Raw genomic sequence first — 26,192 nt, forward strand, 5'->3', positions numbered from 1 at the left:
CCCGAACACACCAAACTACAAGTTAAAAAACCTGACAGGGGACTGTGGCCATCTATTATATACAGTCTATGGTATAACCCGAGTTAATTAATAACTGGACTTACTCGTGTTTATAATTAAGTTGTGAGAAATGTTGCCTTAAGAACGAGGAGCAAACGGTTTTTCCGTGGCAGCGCACACCTGCGCGTTTCTTTCTCTAACGCAGAAACTCTGCAGTCTGCTCGCTCGGGTCTGGCCAACTGAACAAAGTGAGTAGCGGCGTTGATCGCTACACACCGCGGCTCCGTGTGTGCATGTGTGTGTTGTGGGCCAATAGCCACTCAGTTACACAACTGCTTTCAGTTTCCGAGCCCTGCCTGCTCGCCTGGTGGTTCCCCGCCCACCGCTGCTCTCTGCTGCCTGCCTGCCTCTCTGCTGGGCGGACTGGGGCAGATCCGAGCCGACCAGTTCCGTGTTTCTCTGCTCACCCAGTTTACGGAGCAGATCGTACCGGAGGACCGGACAGCGTCACGGTGGACATTCCTGTCCAGCAGCGGCATCCGTAACTCCGGGGACGACGGGAAAGTGAGCGCGGAGGTGAGTAACGTCTTATTGCTGCTCGTTATTTGTGCGCGGACGGAGAATCCATCAGCCGCCGTCGGTCGCGTTACGTTTCAGCCAAACTTTGACGCTACTGGCTGTCCCTCCCTCCCCCTTCTCTCCCCTGCTCCCCCCTGCTCCCTCCCTCCCCACTAACGCAAAGTGCGTCGCGCACACATGCGGGGATCGCGGTATGTTCACGCAAATGTACGCCTGGCGCTCCTCGTTTAAGGCCGTGACACGAATCTCCGCAACTTTTATCGTCGCTGCGATCCGCGCACCGTAGGTGTGCAATCGCCGAGCAGAAGCTGCGACGCGCTCGCGCGGGCGTTCGCGCGTGCGTCACACGTCCCACTGTGTCGCTGCAATGTGCGCGTGTCGTCCATTGATGTTGTTTTGACAAATGTGACGTAGACCGTGACGCGCCGTAACGATGAGATAAGCAGATTCTGTGTGTGAATAAATAACGCTCGCGCGTCTCTGTGCGCGTGCGCGCGCTCCTAATCTCGTTGGGGGGATTTCAAAGCTGCGCACTTGAGATTTTTTTTTAGCAAAAAGCGAGACGCGCTGATGAGCGTGGAGTGGAGTACACGCTGTTTCCTCCGTGGACTTTGTCCGTGCGGCGAGTGGGCTCGCTCAGTCCAGCACTGCACGCACACCTGACGTACACGCACCTGAGCGTGCAGCCCGTGTGTCCGGGTTCCAAACGGAAGGAAGCGGCATGACGGTAAAGTGCACCCGGGGTGACGAGCAGTCACCGTCTCCCTAAACGTCGTCCAGTTCTGACCCTGCAGCACAGCCCGCATGTAACATCGCGTGATACAGCCGGGTGGGCGCAAAGTTTGCGCTCAAACGCTCACTGCGTCCGTCTTTGAGCCAAAGGTGAGATTGGCTCAGGTGTCAGCGTCTATGCTTGTACACAAATATGTCATAATTAGATGGTAAATGTTCTTATATCACGCTTTGCTGCTCTGAGCACAACAAGCACTTCACACAACTTGTACATTCACCCATTTGCACAAGCACCCTTTTCTATGCTGTTTCTGAGTGCTTCCTATCTAACAGTCACACGCCGATGGATGCATCGGAGAGCAACATGGGGTTAGTATCTTGCCCCTGGATATTTGGCTTGCAGACTGGGCTCAAACCACCCAGTCCTGCTCTACCACCTGAGCTACAGCCGCCCCACAGAGCAGTCAGTCACAACATTAAAACCAGCTGTTTAATCCTGGGCAGGTCCCACTAGTACCGCCAAACAGCTCTGACCTGTCAGGACTCTCAACCTGGAGTTCTTTGGGACACGCGGGTTCTCTCACGAGTGCTCTATTGACTACTGGACACAGAGTGGGAGTGTTTCAGTGCAAGGTTAGCTTGTTGTCTTTGAGCAGCTTTTTGCAGTGTGGGGCGGTGCTCGTGGTCCAGGTGAGGCGAAGCAGGTGCTGCTGGATTGTTGGTGTTGACGTCCAACCTTGTGCTGTAAAACAACAAAAGGATGAGTGAATGGTTTTAATAATGTGGCTGATCAGCATTTGTTTTCCAGCCACATTCATATGCCACATGTCTCCTGTAATACCTCAAAATTGGCACAAACCCATCCCACCCTTCGTGGAGTTATGTCTGAACTCAAATCATCCCGACCTGAACGTTATTATCCAAAAATCGCTTCAACTCTGACAGTTATTATGTGTCAGGTGATTTTATAGCAAACATCACAGAAAGAACAAGAGTGCTGGATATGGTGAATATCTACACAAAGCAAACAGTTTATGCAGTAATTTGTATGATAATTATTGTTTAAATGTATCCTGTTATCACAGTAATGGATGTGTGTTTAATGAAGGGAATGAATCTGACATGAAAACGCTGATTAATTTCACATCCAGAGAGATTTACCAGCCATTTACTGTAATCACAGCACTGACGCCCATCAGTTGTTTACAAAAGGGGGAATCCACAGTAAACATGAAACTTCAGAGTGGGTTTTGTGGTGACACCACATGATTAATATGCAGCTCGGTGTCTATATTCGAAGCAGGCAAGCCAAAATCCATCCAGATCCATCAAAATGGGGATGGAATGGGGGCAAGTTGGAGAGGTTAGCTATTCATAGTTGGGGTAGTGCAGTAGAAATGGATGCATGTAGGTCAGAGCTGTCCTGCTGGGTGAATGATCACGTCACTGTTAGTTCATGATAACCACATTCATCATTAAGTGTGCAAATACAAGATGGCAGCTCAACTAGAAGTTTGTGCTTTTCTAGTAAAGTCTCATGCTTGCATTTAGCCCAACAGTTCTACTATCATAAGCTTTCTCATTTGGATGTGCAAATTGGGACAAAATCTATCAAAAGAGCCAGATGTGAACCTATCCTCAGCTGTAGGTATGGTTTGGAAATGACTGGATATTGCTGACTGACTTAAAATAGTTTGTAATGAAGAAACAGGCATGTAGAGGCCAGCAGGTCACTCGAGGCTGCTTACATGGTGTTGTGCAAGGGAGAAACAACAGAAAACAGGAAGCATTGATTAAAGATCCAGATGAGGCAGAAGAGCTCCACTCCAGGCGCTGTGGGTGTTTGAAAAGCAGCACATGAGCCTCATCGAAAGCTGGGGCAGAGAAGATGAGAGGTCAGAGTTAGAGTTAATCAGTAGGCTAGTTTTCAGGTGGTAAGATCCGAATCATTATTGGTGATGACCCCAAACCCGAACCCTATTTGTCCCATCAATGTCAAGCTTTGAGAATAACTTGAGTTATATACTACTACATACTATTAGGGCTGCACGATTAATCGTTAGAAAATCGCGATCTCGATTCATACTTATGTGCGATCTCATTTCCAAATGACAACGATTTAATAAAAAATAAATAAAAAAAGACGACGATTGTACCGCATTTTGATCCGGGACGTAATCTGCATGAAAACAAGCGCTCACTCTTCCTGCTCAACAAATGACAAGGGCAGAGCCTTAAACCACGTGATTAGCTGGCTGCTAAAATTGGCAGGGAAAAACAACGGAGAGCATCAGGGATGACGAGAAAGTGACAGGAGAAAATCCGTCCCGGTCAACCACCCAAACATCAATAACGGGAACCTTATACAGCGCTTCCCTAAACCCGTCGAACTCCCGCAGACACAAAGAAATTACGGAGGCTGTTACTTATCACCAGTGTTGGGTAAGTTACTTTAAAATAGTAACTTAGTTACATTACTAGTTACTTCTATCAAAAGTAACTCAGTTACTTCAAGTTACTCGTTACTTTCAAAGTAACTAGTTACTAGGGAAAGTAACTTTGGTTTTACTCAGAATTCTCTTATTAATGTGTTGCTTCCATAACTTTGCCAGTCTTCTAGCTTGCTTACTTGCCACAAGTGCACTGTGCCACCTACCAATAGAAAGGAAAAGATAATACATATTTCCACGAGAGAAATCCCACGCCTGGACCGTCGTCGACTGCTGCCATGATTCTAGCCTACGTCACAGCGTCATGTGCGCCTTTTACATCCAACACAAAAAACTGCAGTCGTGGTGCTTTGATTGTGCTCAGAACTCGGAAATTCTGCCTTCTGAATAGGAAGATGTAGGTAACACCAGACTGCAGATGAGCTGCATACAGGGCTGGACGGGGACAAAAAATTGGTTAATGCCCTACCTGGCGCCCCTGGCAAAACTTTGCTAGCTCTGCTCCTGCACAGTTACCAGCTCTCAGCTACCTAAAAAGGATCCTGGGGTTATCTGTCTCTCAGAAACAGTTCATAACTTCCCTTCAACTCATCCATGTCACCTAAAAGGTAAACCTGTTTCTCCATCACCTGTTCAGCTCTGATGATTCAGTAAGGACATCTCCTGGTTTCATCTTCATGTTTCCCTCTCACCAGATAAACAAACCGACATCATGACCAGCAGCTTTTTTGCAGCTGTGGCTCCAACAAACATCAGCTGATACTAGAAATTAATATTAAATCAATTCTAACAACAGCTGATCAAGCTTAAACGTGCTGCTGTTGTTTAACGCGACATCTGCTGGTTTCCTCTTTCTGGCGCAAAGTGGGCGATAAACAAACAAGAGAGCCGATCAGCTGATCATTGATCAGTTTTCATGATTGAAGTAGAAACGGGAGAGGGAGGGGGGAGAAAGAGAGAAGAAGAGACAGCTGTGCAGCAAACACAGAATAACTCCAGCTTTGTGCCTTTTTCATTGTAGCTGAATTACGGGACAAACTGTTCCTTTTCACCTCAATAAGAAACGCGTAATATTTTCTCTGAATACCAGACGGGACGGTTGGCAACTCTAATAACTTATGAACAAAATAAAGTTCAACATCATTAACTTCATAGCACCCACCCAGCTGTATAGAAACTCCGTCATGCTAGCTAGTACGCAGTACGGAAAAAGTCAGAATAACGAAAATAAACTCCACCTAAACTTGGTTTATATCTGACCCAGATAGACTGCAGGTCATAACTTCTTACCTGAAGTTCAGTTCACACTTGGACCGGCGGCCGCCTCGGGTCTCTTTTCCTTCTCCTCCACCTGCTGCCTCCACCACTTGCTAATGTTACAGAATCTGTGGAAGCTCCGCGATAGCCACCACACGAAGTAACGAGTAACGACCCTATCTAAATCCCAGTAACGACTAACGCGTTCCTGATTTTGGCATAATAACTAGTTACCGTGCTCGTTACCACAATAATAACGTAGTTACTGTAACGCGTTACTTAATAACGCGTTAGTCCCAACACTGCTTATCACCTGACCAAAGATATGGCTCCATCAACACTGTGCAAAACGAGGGATTTAGGAAAATGATCAACACCCTAGACCAGGGGTGTCAAACTCAAATACACAGTGGGCCAAAATTCAAATCTGGAACAAAGTCGCGGGCTAACATTAATATTTATTGAAAAAAAATCTTCCTCCAGATATGAGAATTGATCTTTTCTTATGGACTCAAACAAGTTTTGCTTAAAAAACTGAATATGGAACAAGCAAAGCTTAATACTAAACAATATATATATATATATTAGCTGTATAATACCAGTAGGTCAGCTCTAATAGTAATTTGGTATGGCTTCGCGGGCCAAATTTGGCCCGCGGGCCAGAGTTTGACACCTATGCCCTAGACAAACGCTACACAGTGACGTCCCGCAACTATTTTTCTATTGTTGCTCTACCTGCTCTATACACGCAGTGTCGAGCAACGGTGGAGACGCAATTTCAAGCAGTACAACATTTTGCGGCAACGACAAAACGTGAGATATTTGTTGTTTTTATGTTTATTTATTGTTTTTATGTTCAGTCTCAACTGTTACGAAGTTGATGTGCAGTTAATAAGTGCAATAAATATTTATACTGGAAAAGAAAATCGTGAGAGAATCGTGATCTCAATTCTAAGCCAAAAAATCGTGATTCGCATTTTATGCAAAATCGTGCAGCCTTACATACTATTCTTATATAGTATATACTATATATATACTATAATAGTCATACTATTCTTATTACATAGGGTTCTGATCATCAGCAGTGATGACGTAAACCTCAGGGGATTATGGCAAAGTACAGACGAAAGAAGAAACATCTCAAGGTTTATGGTTAGAGGTAGTTATAAAGGTTAAAGTGTTACTGCTTGTACTGATATCTGTACGTACCCAATACTGATTTATGAACTTATCAGAAACTGTGACTTAAGCGTGTTTTTCTGACTCACATCTCGTTGAAGACCAATGAGAAATGACTCACAAGGACAAAAGTAAGGTGAAGCGATTAGTCCCATAAAACCAATTTAAGATTTTTCACCTTTGGTGAGGTTTTTCGTTTTCACCACATTTCGAGTCACATTTGAGTCACATGTTCCGTCAACACACAACAGGCTTCTCTTAAACACTCAGCCCTAATAAAGTGGGTTCGTTTACTGTGTGGGGAACTTCGTAGCTAACGGATTAAAAAAAATCTTTTTCTATAGAAGGAACTGAAAACAAATGATGGCTGTTTCTCAAATGTCAGGTGTCATTTATGTCATAGATACTGAGCATTGTAAATTCAAATGTCACGGTTCTGGGTGAGTTTGACCCAGTATTTTGAGTTGTTATGGTTTGGCGTTTTTTTGAATGATGGATTGTTCTTTATGTTTCTCTGGTGCTTTGTTGGGTTTTATGAGGAATCTGTGTTTCAGTTATTTTGGTGTGTTTTTGCATTATGGATTGTTTTCTTATTCTCTTGTAGTGCTTGTGGTGATGATGATAGATTATTATTAGTTTCTTGTTTCTGTTTATCTGTGTTTAAGGATTTGTTGTTTCATGAATTGTTTGAGTTGCATGTGTTATTCTGTCTGCGTCTTTGTTTAGTGGGTTCTCGTTTCCTGTTTTATTGTGAAGGTCTGTGTCTCATGTGAGCGTGTTCAGTTCTACTGCTCCCCTGTCTCGTTAGTCCAATTTCTCCCAGCTGTGTCTCCCTCCTGTTTCTCATTCCCCGATTACCTCCCTGTGGTCGTGTCCAAATTCATGGGCTGCATCCTCCTGAGGACCCGGCCTTCGCGGTCTACGTGGGCCGGGTCCTCAGAAGGTCGGGTAGGTCGGAAGTAAACGGCCGTGAAATTGGACGGTCCAGCCTTCTGATTAGCGTCACCGCTGTCTCGGTGGAGTTTAATAAACTCGGCCGTCTGCTCCTTGCTGTCTAAAATATAACAGGACACTGGAGTAAATTCTCGACCGTCTCACACTTCTGTTTAATCAGTTTTCTGTTTGACGTTTAGTCAGCTGTGTGAAAACCAAGGAGGAACCCACCCGGGGGATTAATAAAGTTTTATTTTATCTAATCTAATAACTTTAATCTCAGCCAAACCGATTTACTCACGAACAAACAAAACACTGAAAAAAGCCCAACAATAACATTTTTAGGTTGTCTAAGTGACTTATATATTACGTTTAACCTGAGCAGCGAAACTCCGCGGTAATCTGAAAATGATGTGCCGGGAGTTGTGCCGTTCTCGGCCTCATCAGTAACCCTCGAGCTCCCGGCGAGCTATCGAGCTGGTGGGTAGCAGACATCTCTGAAAACGTCGAAGCACTTTTGCAAATATGCGATATCTTGATAAACCAAGCAGATATTTGATGTTTACACAGCTACTTTCTCGCCTGAAAATATGTTAAACGTTTATTTTGTGACCCAGAAAGATTAGTAAGAGTAATTTTAAAACTTAGTAGCGGCCGCCATTATTGGAAACTGGAGTTTGGCTGGGCCGCGCTATGAATTCTGGGATATGGTAGGCCACGAAGGACACACCCGACCCATCCTTCAGATTCGGGTAAAAGGAGGACGCATTTGTCGGCTGCATTCGGAGGAGTCTACGAATTTGGACAGCCTTCGGTGCGTCGCTGTGATGTAATCGGTCTACAAATGCGGCCTCAGGAGGATCCAGCCCATGAATTTGGACACGACCTATGTATATAAGCCCTGTGTGTTCCTGTGCTCTCTGTTGCGTCGTACCATCGGATCATGCCTTTGTGTTTCCGGTTCTCAGTGTTCGTTGTTCTGTTCATGTTTTGTGCTTCGCCAGCAATAAAGCTGTGGTTTTCTGTTGAAATTTGGCTTCACGAGTCCTGCGTTTGGATCCTCACCTCCGCCTGCCGCACACAGAGCCCTGACACCAAATGAGGCAGAGGAAACCAACAAAAGAAAAGTGTAAACAGACCATCAAGGGCCAAAAACCACTTGCACAGGGTTAACTGGAGGAGTAATGTGGTAGAACTGTATGTCAAGTGAACATAACCATCAAATAGAAAAAAGGAAATCTATTTTTCCTTTTGAATTTCTTCAAAACACAGGATAAGATGTAAGGTTAGACCAAACCCTAACCCTTTGGTGGGTGAGAACCCAACTGGTTAAATTCAGGCTGATTTAAGGCCTAGCAACTAGCTTTCGCAAGGTGGGCGATCGTGGCTCAAGAGTTGGGAGTTCGCCTTGTAATCGGAAGGTTGCCGGTTCGGTTGTGTCCTTGGGCGAGACACTTCACCCGTTGCCTACTGGTGGTGGTCAGAGGGCCCGGTGGCGCCAGTGTCCGGCAGCCTCGCCTCTGTCAGTGCGCCCCAGGGTGGCTGTGGCTACAATGTAGCTGCCATCACCAGTGTGTGAATGTGTGGATGACTGGATATGTAAAGCGCTTTGGGGTCCTTAGGGACTAGTAAGGCGCTATATAAATACAGGCCATTTACCATTTCCTTTCATACGTCGTTTTATTGTGTTTGTGCAGGTTCTCAGTCATCCTGGTCTTTATTAGTCTTGAGGGCTTGAAATGAAGATGAAGGCAGCATCACTTCTCTTTTGTTTGTGAAGATGGAAGGACTCTTGGATGAGAGGTAGAGCGTCTTCACAAACCAAAAAGAAGTCCAGCTGCTTTTATTTCAACCGCTTTAGGTGTTGCATTGTATCTTGTGTGAAGATCCGTCCTTTGAAAGTATTTAATTTGGGTTATTTTAATATTATCTTTATTTTGTTTAGAAGTTTTGAAGATGTCTGTTAAAGCCGTCAAGCTCTTTCCTATTATGATGTATATGGGTGGAGATTTCTGGAAAAGTTTACAGCAGTAAAACTGTTCTTCTTCTTTTAGGCTTTCCTAAAGTAAATCCGGTTTCTACTCCGAGCTCCACTGTCCCATCCGTTGCAGGACTGCTGGTTCTTGAAGTCTCTGAAGGTCCTTTTTCATGATTCTGATGCATAATCGGGCTTGCTGTCCTTCTACAGATTGAATTTGCATGATTTATAAAACTTTTGCACAGCACTATGTTCAAATCCGTCGACACATTTCCCCCCAACATTCATTTTTGTTTTTGATTGTCTTTAGGTTACTTCATCATGACTTAAAGGATCATCACGCTGTCCGTGTCAAGAGTAAAGACCACAGCGACGCCACCAATGGTGAACAATCTGATTATGCAGACGACTCTGAACTCTCTGTAGCTCACCTGTGAAGCTCCATGGATTAAAAAGGTCACTTTACCAAAGTCAGGGAGGAAGACGTGACGCCCGCTCTGTGGGAGTTCTGTGCCTGAAACAGGATCTCATCATCTGGACGAGCTTTTTGTGTTTTCTGATCATTTGGAGTAATATGGTTCATGGAAGATGGAATAAAATATCAGTGGGAGTTATTCCTAAACAAGGACTGACTGCAAAACTCAAGAATGGAGCAGGATTTTACACAGTAGGATCTCGTATCTCATATCAGTTGTGGATGGTGTAGGTACCTTGTAGGTACTACCCTGGACACGGTGGATTTTACACACAATTCATCTACAAACATCTGAAGTGCAGCAGGCAGTGTTTGTCTGTAACTGGAAAAGTCTTCCTTTTCTCACTGTTGTAAATGGACGTCTGAGCCTTCTAAAGCTAGAAGGGGATATTTTCCATCTGTTTGGTGTCTCACTGTTGGCAAAAACAGGGAAAGCCCTCCAAACATGTCCGGGACAGGAAGGAAGCACTTGGTCAGAGACTTTAACCATTTCATCACCTGCTACCTGTGTCGAGGTTACCTGATTAAACCGACCACGGTCACCGAGTGCCTGCACACATGTGAGTTAACACGCAGCAACACACGGAGGTGACAGTTGGGGTAAAAATCCATCGAGGTAGTGGGACCAAACCAGACCGATCTAAGGTGACACGTAACCCCGACCAAACTTTAAAGAGCCGTAAAGAAGCAGGGCAGGGCTCAAAGTACAGCTGCTGTGTATGACAGGCAGTGTTGGTCAAGTTACTTCCCCAAAAAAGTAATCAGTAACTAATTACTGATTACTTCCCCAAAAAAGTAATCCCGTTACTTTACTGATTACTTATTTTCAAAAGTAATTAATTACTAGTTAGTTAGTTACTTTTTAAAACGATTTACAACCTGAATAGGTGATAAAGTGATAGATCTTTCAGCCCAATTCTACTTTTTCTGCATAATCATCATACAAAATGTAATCAAATGGAAAAGTCTCTTTTTAAAACTTGTTTTATTAGTTTTAATCTTTTAACTTTATGCATCAAGCAAACATTTAATTATCTGCAACATTCTCTGACTGGAAGAAATTAGTTTAATATTTAAACCTATTTTCTGCACATTCCAGCACATAAAATAAATATTTTTTGTGTTTACACTCAGTCTTTCAAATAGATGCAAGTAAAACACAGCAGAAAATAAATAAAGTCAAAGACTAGCGGTCCTGTTGCTCTATTTTCACCTGTAAAGCAGGAGTGGGGTAGGCGGAGGGTTACCCTGGTGCAGGTGTGCAGCGGTCAGTGGAAGAATCCGCGAGTTTCTCTGTGAGTTTCCCATTACGTCGTAGCTACTCGGTGCTTGTTTGGAAGTTTAGGGTTTTTTCTCTGTAAAAAGAAGTTTTCTTCCCACGCACAACGGACACTAATGTTTTTGTCACTTTTTATGGAATCAAACTCAAAGTAAGGTCAGTACTTCCACGCTTTAAACGCTGCACGCTCATACTCTCTCTGCACTCGATATATGATCCATTGTTGATCTGCACACAGCTGTTGTCACGAACGTCGCACTCGCTTACGTCACTGTCATGAGACATTCTCGCAAAAAAAAAATCACGGTTTTAGTAACGCAGTAACGCAGCGTTCCTACGGGAAAGTAACGGTAATCTAATTACCGTTTTTGCAACAGTAATCCCTTACTTTACTCGTTACTTGAAAAAGTAATCAGATTACTGCCCATCTCTGATGACAGGTGACTCTCTTTTTGTCAGCACACCTGTGTGAAATGAAGAAAAGTACAGATGATGTTCAAACTGTTGATCAGCCTTGGTGTCATGCTCGTGTCAGACTTAATTGATAAGTAAGTTTCCACTGATGTGAGCAAATGTACCGAGCTGCAAGCGTTAGAGCAGAGACTCCTACAGAAAGCTAGAAGCTTCAAACACACTGTCACTTCCTGCTCTTCCTGTTTTTCAAACCCAGAATTACAGCTACCATAGTTCCAGTGAAATTCTACTTTGACAGACTATTTGAAGTGGATGTGAAATTGTAGAGCAAGGTGAAAGAGGCAAATGAGCTGCGAAGCATCGGAACCGAAATGCCGACAAAGTCTGAAGTTCAAACTGCAGGATTTCAGTTTTTTCATAGAGATTTGGAGGCTTCCCCTTTTTCAACATGAGACTAGTTTGGGCGGTTTGAGCAGCAGATCGTGACAACCTGGTAATTGTCAGTGACTTAGCAAGCTGAAATACCAGCTCGAAACAAGGCAAGCTAACACGCTGCCCCCAAAAAACCTCAATGACAAGGCAAAATGATGGTTTCACAGACGAACAGCTCATTTCTCTGCCTCTTTTATTCTGAATGACCTTTTAAAAGATGGGTTTACCTGCCTTAACCTAGAGGAGAAGCTCATTTTGAATATATTTCCTTTGCAGTCTGTAAGAGCTGTATTGTGCAGCACTTTGAGGAGAGCAATGACTGTCCTAAATGTGGCATTCAGGTCCATGAGACCAACCCACTGGAGATGCTCAGGTAACTTTGGCTGCATGACATGTTTTTCTTCTCTCACTTTATCTGTTTTTTTCCCGTCATTGGCATGTTGGACACTTTTGGGCTCTCTTTGTATTTCTTTTTATTTAATCTTGAAAGAGCTGCAAAGTTTTGTAAATGACAGTTTTAAGAGTTTCATTCTTCTCTGAACTTCTTGTGTTTCCATTATTCAATTGTACTTTTCTACATTTTGCTTTTGTGTGTATTTCAACACCTCGAGCTGATTTTCTCTCTTCTATTCTCTCCTTTGGATACTTTTATTCCTGCTTGACCTCACCTCATCGCTCCCTTCACCTCCACCATTTAACTTCTATTGCCTACTTTAATTTCTTGTTATCCCCCGATGCATCATCCCCTCCACCTCCTCCTCACTGTCATACTCTCAGGTTAGACAACACCCTGGAGGAGATCATTTTCAAGCTGGTGCCCGGACTCAGAGAAAGTGAGTTTGCCAGATGGTTTCATCAATCTGTCGCCTCAGTTTGCAGTCGCTGTTAAATTATGTGACTATTCATGGGAGGTCGGGAAAAGAATTTACAGCACTCCCATCACACAAATCACTGGAAGACTAAGGCTTGCAACCAGTTTTAATGAAATGCACAAATTGCCTCCAGCATGCACTCTAGCAAACACGATGCTGCATCTTGGTGGATTGAAAGCAGTTTAAAAAAGGAAAGAGTTACAGTACACCATCAGAAATGCTTCCAAAACACTAAAACTGTAACTTTTCAGAATTTAATTTGCAGCAGCAATTATCGCTGTCATTGTTTTAGACATATCTTGCATACTTTTGTCCCCTTTCCACTCTAATACTCATTCTCTTCAGTCTGTAAACATGTTCATTTCTGCTGTAAAGTTGGACATTTTTGACCTAAGGTTCACTTTTACGGCCAGTCGCATGTGGACATTTTAAAAAAGTGCAGTTTTTGAAATCAGCGACTTGTTGGTAAGACTTTGCTCAGTAAAGTCTCAGTAATTTAGCAAGACCCTAGCTGGCACCTGCAGCAAAGCTCTAGTAATGGTCCAGAACACCTGGTAACCAACAACAGTCTGAGAGTGATCAAACTTAACCGAGCTTCTAGCAAGTTTTTAGTTTTATCCAGTCAACATGTTTGAGGGAATTGTCCACACACCTTTATGGCTCCTCCATGAAAGCCAGGACCAACACTACTGAGATCTACTGCTTCTTATTCCCATTAACACTCGAGAGTCACCATCAGTTAGTTTACTACCTTCACAAGAAGTCCTGAATGCTGTTCTGCAGCTCTAAGATCGAAGCACGCTGCTGTTGACATCAGTAAAGGATTCATTTGTCAGCATCACATTATTTCCAGAGAGGTGGAAGCTCAAACGTTTAAAACTAGATGAAGATGTACAGCCTTCTCTCTGTGGCAAGGCCAACGGGAAGCCAAGTCAACATGTCTAACTAAAGTGGTGATGGCACTATAATTTTATTGCTCCATAACTTCACCTCCGCTGATAGAGCACTCTGGCAGCAGAACGATGGAACAAACGTCATATATTTTTGTAGCTTTCGGGCCTCTCGGCCAAATGGTGTAAAAGTCAGCGTCCTATGAATCGTCTCGTATGGTCTACAGAGAAGACTGTGGACAGCAGACGAGGGTTTTTTTTAATTTATCATGTAGATGGTGATGGTATAAGCACAGCATTGCTGTTCACAGTGAATAATAATGAGCTTTACGTTACACTGCTATTCTATCCGGATGGTGAACTACCGTCTAGGTGTTAAGAGATTCTGAGTATGAAGTCTCCAGGCCCACTGACGTCTTAAATGTGCAACAAACACAGGAAGAAGATAGGAGTTTTGTTGTCGCTGTTGCTAGTAAGCTGGAAATCATCCCTGGAAATTCTACTCGACATAAAAAATCCCAGAGGTCACAAAGAGCACCGAGACTTAGCGATACAACGTAAACACAAGTGAAGTTTACCAGTGTCTCCAATAATGCTACCTGCTCTTCACCCTGGTGGCCCGAGTGTCTGGCTAATGTTCAGAAGGCTCAGCAGACATCAAAGCACATCTGGATCTGCTGGATTTGGATTTAACCCTTTAAAGCCGGTCGGAGCAGCACGCTCCGTTTTGCGCAACTACTTTTAAATCCCGGTAGCTCTGCAACCACGTGAGCTAGCGCAGTAATTTTTTTTGCATATGAAACCGGAGGAGTTGTACTTACATCTTATGCCATCAGCTTGTCCTCGGTCACAGTTTCCGTCCACATATAGCTTTGCAAAAACTGCATAAAAAGCACTTGCAGCAACAAAAACATAATATTCCAGAAACACGCTTTGCCGATCCGATCAGCTGTTTGTAACACTTCCTACATTGAATAAGACGTCAGCGCGAACTATCGCATGTCCGACATCCGGGCCTCAATGAGCCTATACTGGTGTTTTTAAAAGTTATGTTTGACTTTATGACTTTCTGTGTGGTTTCTGGGATGCTTAGGACTCATATTGCACTGCTGGAAATAGTTTATTTTGATGCATATGCTGCTTTTTTGCAAATTTGCATTATAATATTTATTTTCGTTTTTCCTGCGGTGTATAAAAATTGGTGTATTTCAAAAATAAAACTATGAAGACACTCAAAATAAATTTCCTGTGGTGGGAAACTATTTTGTGCAACTTTTTTGTATTTACAGTTTTGAGGGATAAGCCTCTTAAATTTCTCTAACTAGAAATATATGTTAAAAAAACAAAAACGATTTTACATTTTTTGGTAGTTTATTTCACTTTTTTGCAATTTATGTAATTACTATGCACTTAATGCAGACATATTATTAAAATTTGGGCTGTAATGGTTGTATTGATGTGTAGCAACTTGAAATGCTCCCAAAAATGGCTCCACAGCATGTAAACATATAATATAAGCTCTGGCGGAATTGGTTCTATGGTAGGTCTTAAAGGGTTAAACCAGAGGCAGCAAAACTGGTTTGTTGGCCAGCGTAAAAAGTAAACGTGTCAGAGGCGACAAATGGGCCGTCAAAAGGGAATTAGAAGAAGACTTCCAGGCTGTTTTGAGGAGATATGAATATGAGGGTGCCTGTAAATTTTGATGATAACACAACAGTGACCACTGTCTGGTACCAGGCGGCCCGGGTTCATCTCCCGGTGTGGGAAGAGCCAATATAGCAAATTTGAGATGTTAGAATACGCTTCAGTTGAGTGATAAAATGGCCCTTTGAGGCTGAAAGCTAACTTTAATTATAGCAGTTATGAGCACATCACAGCAGGGCTCGGTTTGATGTGTCCAGGAGAAACGCAGAGACTTCCCAGCTTCTCTTCTCTCTAGCAGCTTTAAAATCGGTGCAAGTGGCTCATTTTCTCTTATGGAAAGACAGCGTATTGACCTTTTTCACAGCAGGCGTTCTGACATGTCAAAGCATGCATAGAAAAGAGGCTGCATTGTTTTTTGGAGGAGGTCCTTGTATCACTGGAATGGCTGGAATAACCAATCCATTGTTATTGTTATTAATTACACCCGCTTTTCCTGCTGTTAAAGGCCAACTGTCTGCTATGAAAAGCTTTTATTGTGCGAGTAAAATAGTTTTGTAAGCTTAGTTAAACTCCTCCTAGGAGCGTCAGTGAATCAGTTTTATGAAAAGTCTAAATTTAGTACAGGAGAAATGTTGCTGTTTGATCCCAGACTCTTAACACAGCGTGGACAGAATTCAGTAACGATGGCGAACACAGTGTTAGAGTCACCCATCCTCTTCTGATTGATTTGGTCTCTATGATTGCTTCATACTTTATTCTACTTTTATTTGTTTTTTCCTGTCAATTAGAAGAGGAACAGCAAGAGCTCGAGTTCTGGAGGAAGAACCAGCCCAAAGAAAACGGCCAAGGTAAGCTGGACCCAACAAAACCCTTTATATAGTAACAGTAACACTTCATAATAAGGCCCGCGGCGCGCGTGCACAAAAGGATCCAAACGCAGACTCAAGCGCTAGAAGAAAATGACACTTTATTATAACAACAAAAGGCGACCCGGGAAAACCAAAGGAGCAAAACGAGGAGCTAAAAAACCCGGGGAAACAATGACGCGAGGAAGCCGGAATCGGGACCGTGGGAGCTCGGGAGGGAAGTCCGTGAGAAGGAAATCCGTGGAGGTAGTGGATGGGCCAGATGATGTACCGGGTGATCCAATTGAGCAGAAGGACAGGCAGGTGGCAGACGCTGAACGCCGGATCGAAACCTAGACACAAGTAGGCAGATTTAACGCAGCTCCAACAAGATATGAATGCAACGCTTTCGCGGGAGTCTAGTTACCACAGAGAGGTGATTAACGGACTGGCGTGGAGCATCCGTCAGCGCCGGGTTAAGTAGCTCTTCAGGTAATCACCCCGATGGAGAGCAGGTGTGCCGGTGATGGCCCAGCCTGGGGGTGTGGCTACCCGCGCATCACACATTCCACACACAGGACCACGGACCATGACAAGGGGTGTAATTCCCCTGTAATTGAATTAATTTTATTATAAATTTGAATGCAGTTATACAAATACATAAAGTAGGCACACTAGAATAATTATTTCCATATTTATTTCATTAAATATAAATATTGAAAAGTACAGTGTGCCTATGATGTAAGACTGGGAAATTTTATTTGTTTTTACACAAAATTACACACTGCTTACAGTTACGCTGCACTTAAAATGAATCATGCTTTATATAAAACGACACATCAAATTACTTACACACGTGACTAAAATTGACTTACAGTTAGGGCTGCCACAAACGATTATTTTCATAGTCGACTAGTCACCGATTATTTTTGCGATTAGTCGACTAATCAGATCATCATCCATTGGATGTAAAACGTACAGCTTATTGCACCAGCAGCATCTGCTCTTATATAACTATCATTAGCTTACAGCTTTAAGTGTTTAAGGTATGTGCTAACTAAAAATAAAGACAAGATGATAGCAGCCGTCTGCTCCTTGCTATCTAAAATATAACAGGACACCGGAGTAAATTCTCGAGCATCTCACATTTCTGATAATCAGTTGTCTGCTTGACGTTTATTCAGCTGTGTAAAAACTATAACTTTAATCTCAGCCAAACATGTTTGAAAACGATCTGCCGGGATCCGGTGTTCTCACAGCTCTAGTTAGCCTAGCCCCCGGCTAGCTATCGAGCTAGTGGCTAACAGACGTCTCCGAAAACGTCGGAGCGCTTTTAAAAATATGTGGTGTCTTGATAAACTGAGCAGATATTTGAGGTTTACGGAGTTATATTCTCGCCTGAAAATATGTTAAACGTTTATTTTGTGACCCAGAAAGAATAATAAGAGTAATATTAAAACTAACTAGCTGCCGCCATTGTTGGAAACTGAGCTGCGCTATGAATTCCGGGACACAGCTTCTTCTTCTTCGGGGTTTAACGGCAGCTGGCATCCTTGTACATGCAGTGCTGCCATCTTCTGTTTCAGTCCGTTATTACACTCTTAAATCCTACTACTTATTCCTGCATCTTTCAGGATCTTACAAAGCTTCAAACGACGCGTCGACTATTAAATCAGTCGTCGACGATTTTAATAGTCGATGTAATCGTGACTAGTCGACTAATCGTGGCAGCCCTACTTACAGTATAATTATTTCTTTGTTTTTTATTCATAAAAACCTGACTTCTTACCCCCTTTTTGAACTGTACCTACCTGTAAGTATTAGTAGGTAAATATAATTACACTGTCATTTCAAATAAAACACATTAGAATTCCATTAAATTACAGGAGATTTCCACTCTTACTCGCAGGCTGTGTCACAGAGTTTTCACCTCGTGCATTAGAGTGGGTGGAGATGACTGAAATAGGAACACTGTCATATGCAGTGTAAAGAATTTGCCATGTAGGGCGACGGGTGGCTGCGTCGCCTCTGCCTCTCACACCTTTTCTTTAAAACTGGCGAAAAGGAAAAAAAAACATGCCATGGAGGAAGGAAGCCAGTTGTGGTTGATGCGTCTTACTCAGAATGTCTGCACGCTTGCTTTCATTATTAGAGAAGAAGCTCTGTAAAGAAGGGGGGGATTTTTTATCAAGCTTTGATACATCAGCAGGGAATTTTCTTGTCAGACTTCGTACCCCCCTTCACCACATTTTTCAGTGCAAACAGAGCTCGTGTTTACAGACATTGACCAATGCACCAATGCATCAGGTTCAAGAGAAACAACCCATATGGAAAAGAAATAGTAAAAACATATAAAAGACTTGCATCAGATGTGGCCTACTTCATATAGTGAATCATAGAAGGCTTACCGTATTTCCCGGACTACAAAGCGCACCTGAATATTAGCCTCACAAGCTAAAATCAGGGGAAAATCCTGTTTTGTACATACATTAGCTGCACCTGACTAAAAGCCGCAGGTTGACTTATCATATGTAAGAGAATATGCACAAAGGGAATTGTCAGGAAAGAGATGGCTGTTTGGAGACACAACAACATAAATATAACCTACAGCACACCAGAAAAATAGATTGGGACTACCTTTTAGGCTCAGGTGCAGTGACACGGCTTTAACAAGAAGAGAAGTCAGTCATTCACCATCTTTCTCTTCTTCCTGCACTAAAACCACCAAAGTCCTCTTCTCCAGTGTCGGATACGAACAGGCTCAGGATGGCTTCGTCATCCACTCTCCGCTTCTCTCCTTCGTTGTCACTTTCAAAACCAAACAAATCCTCGTTGTCAGTGTCAGAGTCGAACACCCACCACGATCCTCCGTTAGTGATCGTGGATGTTTTCACACTTTTCCACGCTGTCAGATTCCACCGGTGGAGTTGAGCATAACTTGCTTTTCGCAAGTTTATTGCCGCTCGTCATCCACGCCTCCTGCTGAACCAGTGTTGCCAACTCCTCAGTAAGGAAAATCGCTATTGGCTGTCCTAAAAGTCGCTAGAAGTCGCTAAATGACGTCATCACCTAATTTGCATAATTGGTCATGCTAATGTAATTGTAACCTACGTTGTTGGAGAGAGAAATAACATCGTGGACGAGACATAAAGTGAGTAAAAAACGTCCTAAATGCATTTAGAGTTTATTTAGAACTACAAATTAAATTTATTTTAGCAATTATTGTTTTTTGTAATGTCACAATTCCAACCCTGCTCCTTTACCCGGGCTTGGACCGGCAAAAGTGACCCGAAATAGGCACTCTGGTGGAGTTACTTTGTGTGTGTGTGTTTATAAGCAGTTTTAAACCTTGTGATCCACAAAACAGCATAAGAGTAAAAGAGTAAAAGAAGAACTGACTGCGTTACAGCACCCGCTGCTTGTTGAGAGTAAAAGCGATATGCGCTTTCACGTCTTTTTTTTAAAACTCCCTAAATATAGCGACAAAGTCGCTAAGTTGGCAACACTGCGCTGAACGCGTAGCGCTACTTTGAAGTTTGTTTTTTGCGCTACTTCATACGGCACTATGTTGCCGGGCGGATGGACATGTGACCAACATACCACTCTTGAACCCCGATCCTTCCGCCAGGCAACGTAGTGCCGTACAACAGCGGAACAAACAAAACAAATCGTCTTACGATATCACAAAAATCGTGGACAATCCATAGAAAAGCCGCACCTGACTAAGAGCTGCAGGGTTCAAAGCTTGTGCTAAAAGTAGCGGCTTATAGCCCGACAATTACGGTACATGATTTACTCATGAAAGTGGCCACTTTCTCATTACTTTCATATATTGTTTTAGGAAGTATCCAAAACATACAAGTTTCATTTATATAATTTTTCAAGGGATCTTGTATCTGTTTTCACTCTTGTACGCTTTTCATACAAGTTTCACACAAGACAGATACAAACTTTGTAACATTTATATGTATCTTTTTTATATATATCTTTTCCATGTGGGAATGTAACAAGTAACAATAACTGGAACAGTTGAAAACCGATCAAAGGCTAGACTTGAATATTGTGGTTGATCATCTGGCCCAGAGTTTTGGCGATGCAGCTTATCCACAACGAACATCCTTAACCTGCCTGTAGAAACCCTGAGGTGTCCACGGTTCGGGGTTCCCGATGCTGGAGGCGACGCTGGTGATGGTGGAGGCAATGAGGCGGACGGTGCCGGCAATGACGACTATCACAGGAGTGACCCACAGATCGCAATCTGCCTGGACTGCTTACGCAACACAGGACCGTCGGGGGAGAGCACGGTCACGGTGCGTGTTATTTTACATATAACGTTTAATTAAGAAACAGGCATTGAAACACAATATCACCTTGTTTTGGTCCTCTCTATGATGTACAAGGGTGTTCCATGTCTTTGCTGCTGGATGTGTTGGGAATTGTTTCCAAACTTCACGGGTGCTTGGTGCATAATCCCCTGTAAAGATGTAATTTTGTTTTCATGTCTTTTCCTTTAAAAACCTGCAATTATGCCTCATTAAATCAGTGTGTAAGAGTTATTCTCTCATCCAATTAGGATTTGATGAAGAGGTTCATCCGCTGCTCCAGTAGAGTCACCGTGGGAACAATTAAGAAGTTTCTCAGTCTTAAACTAAAGCTGCCGAGTTCCTACGAGGTATGGAGCACACTCTGTTTTCATTCATTAAAATATGTGTCACGATTCAAAGGCATGTTTTTCTTTACTTAACCACACAAACTCAGAGTTTTCGGTTGATCGGTAGGATTACCTTCGTGGGGCTTGTTTGTTGGATGTTGAGCAGTGATGGTCATAAAAGGCAAAAATCATACTTGAGTTTGAGTTTGACTGGTCTCCCCTTCAGTGTCATCTCCCTGTGCACTTCTGGAGCACCTTCAGCACTCCTGCAAGTGCTCAGTCCCCTTCTGACCACCTGCTCTTGAGTTTCTGAGCTTTCACCATAGATCAAACAGAGCAAAGAAACATTACAGAGGCAAACGGACACTTTTAGAGGCTTAATTTGGCTTCCTGGAAAAAAAGAAATGAAATCATGTTTTTTTCCTTTATGGTTGCAAAAATCACTCCACTTTGAATATTTACAGGGTTCCACTGACTTCATAATGTAATGAAGTTACTTTCTTCACTACTTTGGGAGGGCTGACTAAGGTGTAGGGACCTCTTTATCTAAGGGAACCTTTTCGGAGATGTCTGCCCTAACTGTACCTCACATTATTACTTTGCTCAAACAGTCTTCACACACATTTTCATTTTTTCTTTGTACACATAAACACAAGAGTTACCACAAAAATGGCTTCCCTCTGAGAGACTAGGGTCCACTCTTTGGATCTGTGGTGCATAGAGTCATGGGTGTCTTCTTCTCAGCTCGCTGTAATTCAAAGAAATGCTAAAATGCGGTGCTTTCCGGCCACATCACAGATCTGTTTTAGTTCTGAACTACTACAGTAGATGATGGTACAGGTGTTGTCACACATTCAGGGTGTGAAGTCTGACTGTCAGAGGCTGACTGTCTCTCACAAGGATCTGCTGGAGGTTTCTTCCTGTTAAAAGGGAGTTTTTCCTTCCCACTGTCACCAAAGCTCTCGCTCATAGGGGGTCATATGATTGATGAGGTTTTCTCTGTATTGTTGTAGGGTCTACTTTAACCTCCTAGGACAGGGGTGGGCAATCTCAGTCCACGAGGGCCGGTGTCCCTGCAGGTTTTAGATCTCACCTTGGGTCAACACACCTGAATCACATGATTAGTTCGTTACCAGGCCTCTGGAGAACTTCAAGACATGTTGAGGAGCTAATTTAGCCATTTTAATCAGCTGTGATGGTTCGAGGACACATCTAAAACCTGCGGGGACAACGGCCCTCGTGGACTGAGATTGCCCACCCCTGTCCTAGGACCTGGAGTCCACATATGTGGACATCACATTTGGGATGTCTCGACCAAAATAGAAAATTTTGCTCTACAAGGGCGTGATATTCACTTATGAGGACATTATCCTGCCTCTGTTCTATCGAAATTTAAAGCTAATATCCTCATGTGTGGATCTCATTTCTCTCAGAAACAAAAATCAGGTAAAAAAAAAAAATCAGGTAATTCTTTGTTTTTACGTTAAACAAGTCCCAAACAGCCCGAATAGCAAAGAGCATTTAAAAATGCATGCCATGAAAGAGTTCGGGTCTTAGGAGGTTAAAATAAAAAGCGCCTTGAGGCGACTGTTGTTGTGATTCAGTACTGTATAAAAACACGGTTGGATGTCATTAAAAATGCAGTGCAGGCACAGAAGTTAAAGTTGCAACATGCTGAAATTGTATTTGGTAGCATAACTCTGACTTGTTTAACCAACAGCTGTACTGTGTTACACATAAAGTGCAAGATGTTGGAGAGTTCAGTTCAACATAATGAAGATTTAGTGGATTGCATTAGAACAGCAGAGAAACAGCATGTGGTCAAATATGAAGCCAAACTCTGACCTGTTAACAGTTCGTAGCCAGATGCTCGTTAATATTCTATGCAAGCTATGCTATCATCTGCCAGCTTTAGCAAAGGATTAAGAAACTGTTAGCTTCCACATTTGGAGCAGGCCGAGCTAAAAGTGGTATCGCACACTCACATATTCAGAGAAGCCTCCCACTCACCACCACAGTGAACTTCCCCTCTCCTTTCATGTCTCGTAGAAGTGAGAGCTTTTGTTTTCGTTCGTCACCTTCTCTGTCTGGGAGGCAGGTTCAGGCGAAACTTTGTGACTGCAACCGCTTCGTTAAAAGCTGTTTGTGTTTGTTTCGGTCAAAGCGTCCTTCTTATATACTTTCCTTCTTGTGTTTGCAGCTGGACGTTCTGTGTAATGGAGAGATCATGGGCAGAGATCACACTCTCGAGTTCATCTACATGACCCGATGGAGGCTACACGGAGAGAATGTAAGGCTGTCACGTTCACTTCCTGTTTATGTGTGAGTGTTTGCATCCTCGTGTGTAGATGCATCGCTGCAGGAAATGTTTGCGTGCACGCGTGTGTCTGTGGATCTTATGCATTCGTGCACTTTAGTGAAAGCGTGCGTTCCTGGTTGAATGACTTTCATATTCAGTGTGAAAGGAGCGTTTCTGTTCAGAGAAGGTGTCAGATTGTGAAAAAGGAAACTCGAGACTTTTTGCAACATAAATTTATGGTGTTGGTACAGAATACTGATGTTCATGAGACGCCCGGTTTAAATGAAAGATTCGCCTCTCATGTAACATTTCGACATTTCATCTTTACCTCGGTTTGCTAAATTTGAACCACGTCCATCTCCTCTTAGAGGCTCGGGGTTACTCTGCATCCTGTTTGGCTTTTAAGGTCACATTGCAAAGTGAAGTCAGTCATATCTGCATGTTTAACAGATGCTTAGCAATGACAGTCAAAACAGGAAACGCATTACTGATGATAAAAGAGATTCTGTGCACCACATTTATTTTGTGCATAAGAAGGTATATTTCTTCTTCACAGCCTTTGTTACATCTACAAGAGGAGACAGTGGGGTTGTTTTTAGGTCACCAGGAAGTCAGAGACCTCTCTATGGTTAGGGTTCACCAAAATACAGCTCTTATAACAGAAGACATGCAAAATAACACGACTTGTGTAATGTTGATAACACAGGTAACGTTATCTGCTTTTTGAAATTTGGCTTATTTAACATGTGGCTAAAAGCCATAATTCACTTATATAATAAATGGTGGATTGATTTGATTAGATGTAAACAGCGCAGTGTCAAAGGGAAAGCTTTGTGTGAGTTTAGAGCCACTAAAAGGCATTAGAGTTGATTTGTGGTTCTGCAGAGTTCCCAGGTGAATATTGCTGAAAAAAGGCAGATTAGCTCTGTGAGGCCGAACCTACGGAAGAGGATTAGGGACACTGGAGAAAAAAAAAGAATTCTGACTTTTTTCTCAGAATTCTGAGATTTTGAGATTCTGAGATTAAAGTCAGAATTCTGAGATTAAAGTCAGAATTCTGAGATTAAAGTCAGAATTTGGAGAATAAAGTCAGAATTTGGAGAATAAAGTCAGAATTCTGAGATTAAAGTCAAAATTCTGAGATTAAAGTTAGAATTCTGAGAAAAAAGTCAGAATTCTGAGAATAAAGTTAGAATTCTGAGATTAAAGTCAAAATTCTGAGAATAAAGTTAGAATTCTGAGAAAAAAGTCAGAATTCTGAGATTAAAGTCAAAATTCTGAGATTAAAGTTAGAATTCTGAGAAAAAAGTCAGAATTCTGAGAATAAAGTCAGAATTCTGAGATTAAAGTTAGAATTCTGAGATTAAAGTCAAAATTCTGAGATTAAAGTTAGAATTCTGAGAAAAAAGTCAGAATTCTGAGAATAAAGTTAGAATTCTGAGATTAAAGTCAAAATTCTGAGAATAAAGTTAGAATTCTGAGATTAAAGTCAAAATTCTGAGATTAAAGTTAGAATTCTGAGATTAAAGTCAAAATTCTGAGATTAAAGTTAGAATTCTGAGATTAAAGTCAAAATTCTGAGATTAAAGTTAGAATTCTGAGATTAAAGTCAAAATTCTGAGAAAAAAGTCAGAATTCTGAGATTAAAGTCAAAATTCTGAGATTAAAGTCAGAATTCTGAGATTAAAGTCAGAATTCTGAGATTAAAGTCAGAATTCTTTTTTTTTCCCCAGTGGCCCTAATCCTCTTCCGTACGAACCTCTGATGTTTTGGAGAAAGACAAAAAGGAAGGAAAGAAGTTTCTGATGTGTGGAAGAAGAATTTCATAAAAACAAAATTTATACTGTGCAAAAGTTTTAGGCAAGTGAGAAAAACATTAATCATTTATTTTCATCAATCAACACGATGCAGTAAAAGAACAAAACAGAAATCTAAATCAAATCTATATTTTCTGGGACCACCCTTTGCCTTCTTCTAGGCACACACACAGTTTTAAAGGAACTCGTCTCGTAGGTTGTTCCAAACATCTCAGAGCACTAAGCACAGATGTGGATGTGGGCTTCCTCACATCCTTCTGTCTCTTCATGTAGTCCCAGACACACTCCATGATGTTGAGATCAGGGCTCTGTGGGGGCCGTACCATCACTTCCTGTACGTCTTGTTCTTCTTCTTCCTCGCTGAAGAGAGTTCTTAATGGCTTTGGCTGTGTGTTTGGGGTCGTTGTCCTGCTGCAGAAGACATTTGGGGTTAATAAACAATCACTTATATTTCTGAAAACTTTCTTTGTTTACAGCATTTTTCACACTTGCCTAAAACTTTTGCACAGTCCTGTATATTCTTCTTGCCACAGGTTATGGTTAGAGGTGCATGTATCAAGTAACATGATGGTGATTTCCAAAAGTAAATCTTATTATTATACCGGGCTTAACATAAATATATATTACAGGAAATGTAAAAAATCAAATTTTAAGGCCTTTGTTTTATTGATTTTTTTGACTATTCAGTCTGAAAATATGAACGCTTTAAAATGCTCCCAAAAAATGCCGATGTCATGATGTACATTAACTGACACACACACACACACACACACACTTGTCACTCTGAAACGTGCTGGTACTCTCAGCCTTGGGCTTCAGGGTCATCAGTCCTGAGCCAGTGTGTCTGTCTTTGATCTACAGTAATTGTGCTGACTTGTGCATGAGCGGCTGTGTATCTGTTTGCACGGGTGAGTATTTGCGTGAACTTTTACTGCTACTGAGACCTCCCGTCCATTTCTGGATGGTAACTAATGAGTGCAGGCAGCTGGCACAGCAGGACGCTTCAGACACCGGGTCAGGTGGAACTGAGAAGGAAAGGCGGCAGGAAGGAAGTCAGTATGAAATGACAAACTTATTAAGCGTGTAGCTTTTCAGCTCCAGCTGAGTGTCATCGTGTCCTCTACAAAGTCCGCCTGCCGCTGAGCTAAAATCTCTTTTTTGGATCCGTTTCACTGACTTGTCAGAGAGGACGGAAAAGAAAACAGAATTATTTTTCCTTCTCATTATCGTGTCGCACTGTGACCGGAAAGCTACGCAGGCCAAAGTTGCATCGAGTCAAATTTAAATGAGTCCCAGCAGAATTCGGATCCAGTCTAAACTCAGGACATGCCAACCCCGAGGAAGATGGCGTCTCTGCTGCTTTATTTTCCAGCAACGCAGCTTGTTTGAACCTATTAATCCAGCTTGATTGGACATCCGTCTTCTCTACTAATGTTACAGACTGTTTTATTGTGCACAGATTGTCA

At 42.5% G+C, this 26,192-nt stretch overlaps 1 protein-coding gene and 2 long non-coding RNA genes across 9 annotated transcripts in view; 2 read left to right on the plus strand and 1 right to left on the minus strand.

The window, feature by feature from the left end:
- The first annotated feature begins 279 nt into the window (after positions 1 to 279).
- LOC146505844 (polycomb group RING finger protein 5-A-like) overlaps positions 280 to 26,192 on the plus strand; it is a 37,892-nt gene continuing 11,979 nt past the window's right edge. The window contains exons 1-10 of one of the 7 annotated variants that reach the window (XM_085182437.1): positions 7,616 to 8,503; positions 8,781 to 8,933; positions 9,185 to 9,268; positions 9,419 to 10,143; positions 11,985 to 12,081; positions 12,486 to 12,541; positions 15,903 to 15,962; positions 20,043 to 20,269; positions 20,533 to 20,631; positions 22,811 to 22,900. In XM_085182437.1, the coding sequence (XP_085038563.1) occupies positions 10,029 to 10,143; positions 11,985 to 12,081; positions 12,486 to 12,541; positions 15,903 to 15,962; positions 20,043 to 20,269; positions 20,533 to 20,631; positions 22,811 to 22,900 (744 nt within the window). In that variant the 5' untranslated portion in view covers positions 7,616 to 8,503; positions 8,781 to 8,933; positions 9,185 to 9,268; positions 9,419 to 10,028. The other 6 variants (XM_085182438.1, XM_085182439.1, XM_085182436.1 and 3 more) reach the window with 6 other exon arrangements.
- LOC146505845 (uncharacterized) lies at positions 12,548 to 15,388 on the plus strand. The gene is made up of 2 exons (XR_014877525.1): positions 12,548 to 13,722; positions 13,796 to 15,388. It is a non-coding gene; the product is annotated as an uncharacterized LOC146505845 (long non-coding RNA).
- LOC146505846 (uncharacterized) lies at positions 12,904 to 22,815 on the minus strand. The gene is made up of 2 exons (XR_014877531.1): positions 22,621 to 22,815; positions 12,904 to 21,358 (listed from the first exon to the last, which is right to left on the minus strand). It is a non-coding gene; the product is annotated as an uncharacterized LOC146505846 (long non-coding RNA).

This window comes from Neolamprologus multifasciatus, chromosome 13 (genome assembly GCF_963576455.1).
Source record: "Neolamprologus multifasciatus chromosome 13, fNeoMul1.2, whole genome shotgun sequence".
In the NCBI taxonomy this organism is placed as follows: domain Eukaryota; kingdom Metazoa; phylum Chordata; class Actinopteri; order Cichliformes; family Cichlidae; genus Neolamprologus; species Neolamprologus multifasciatus.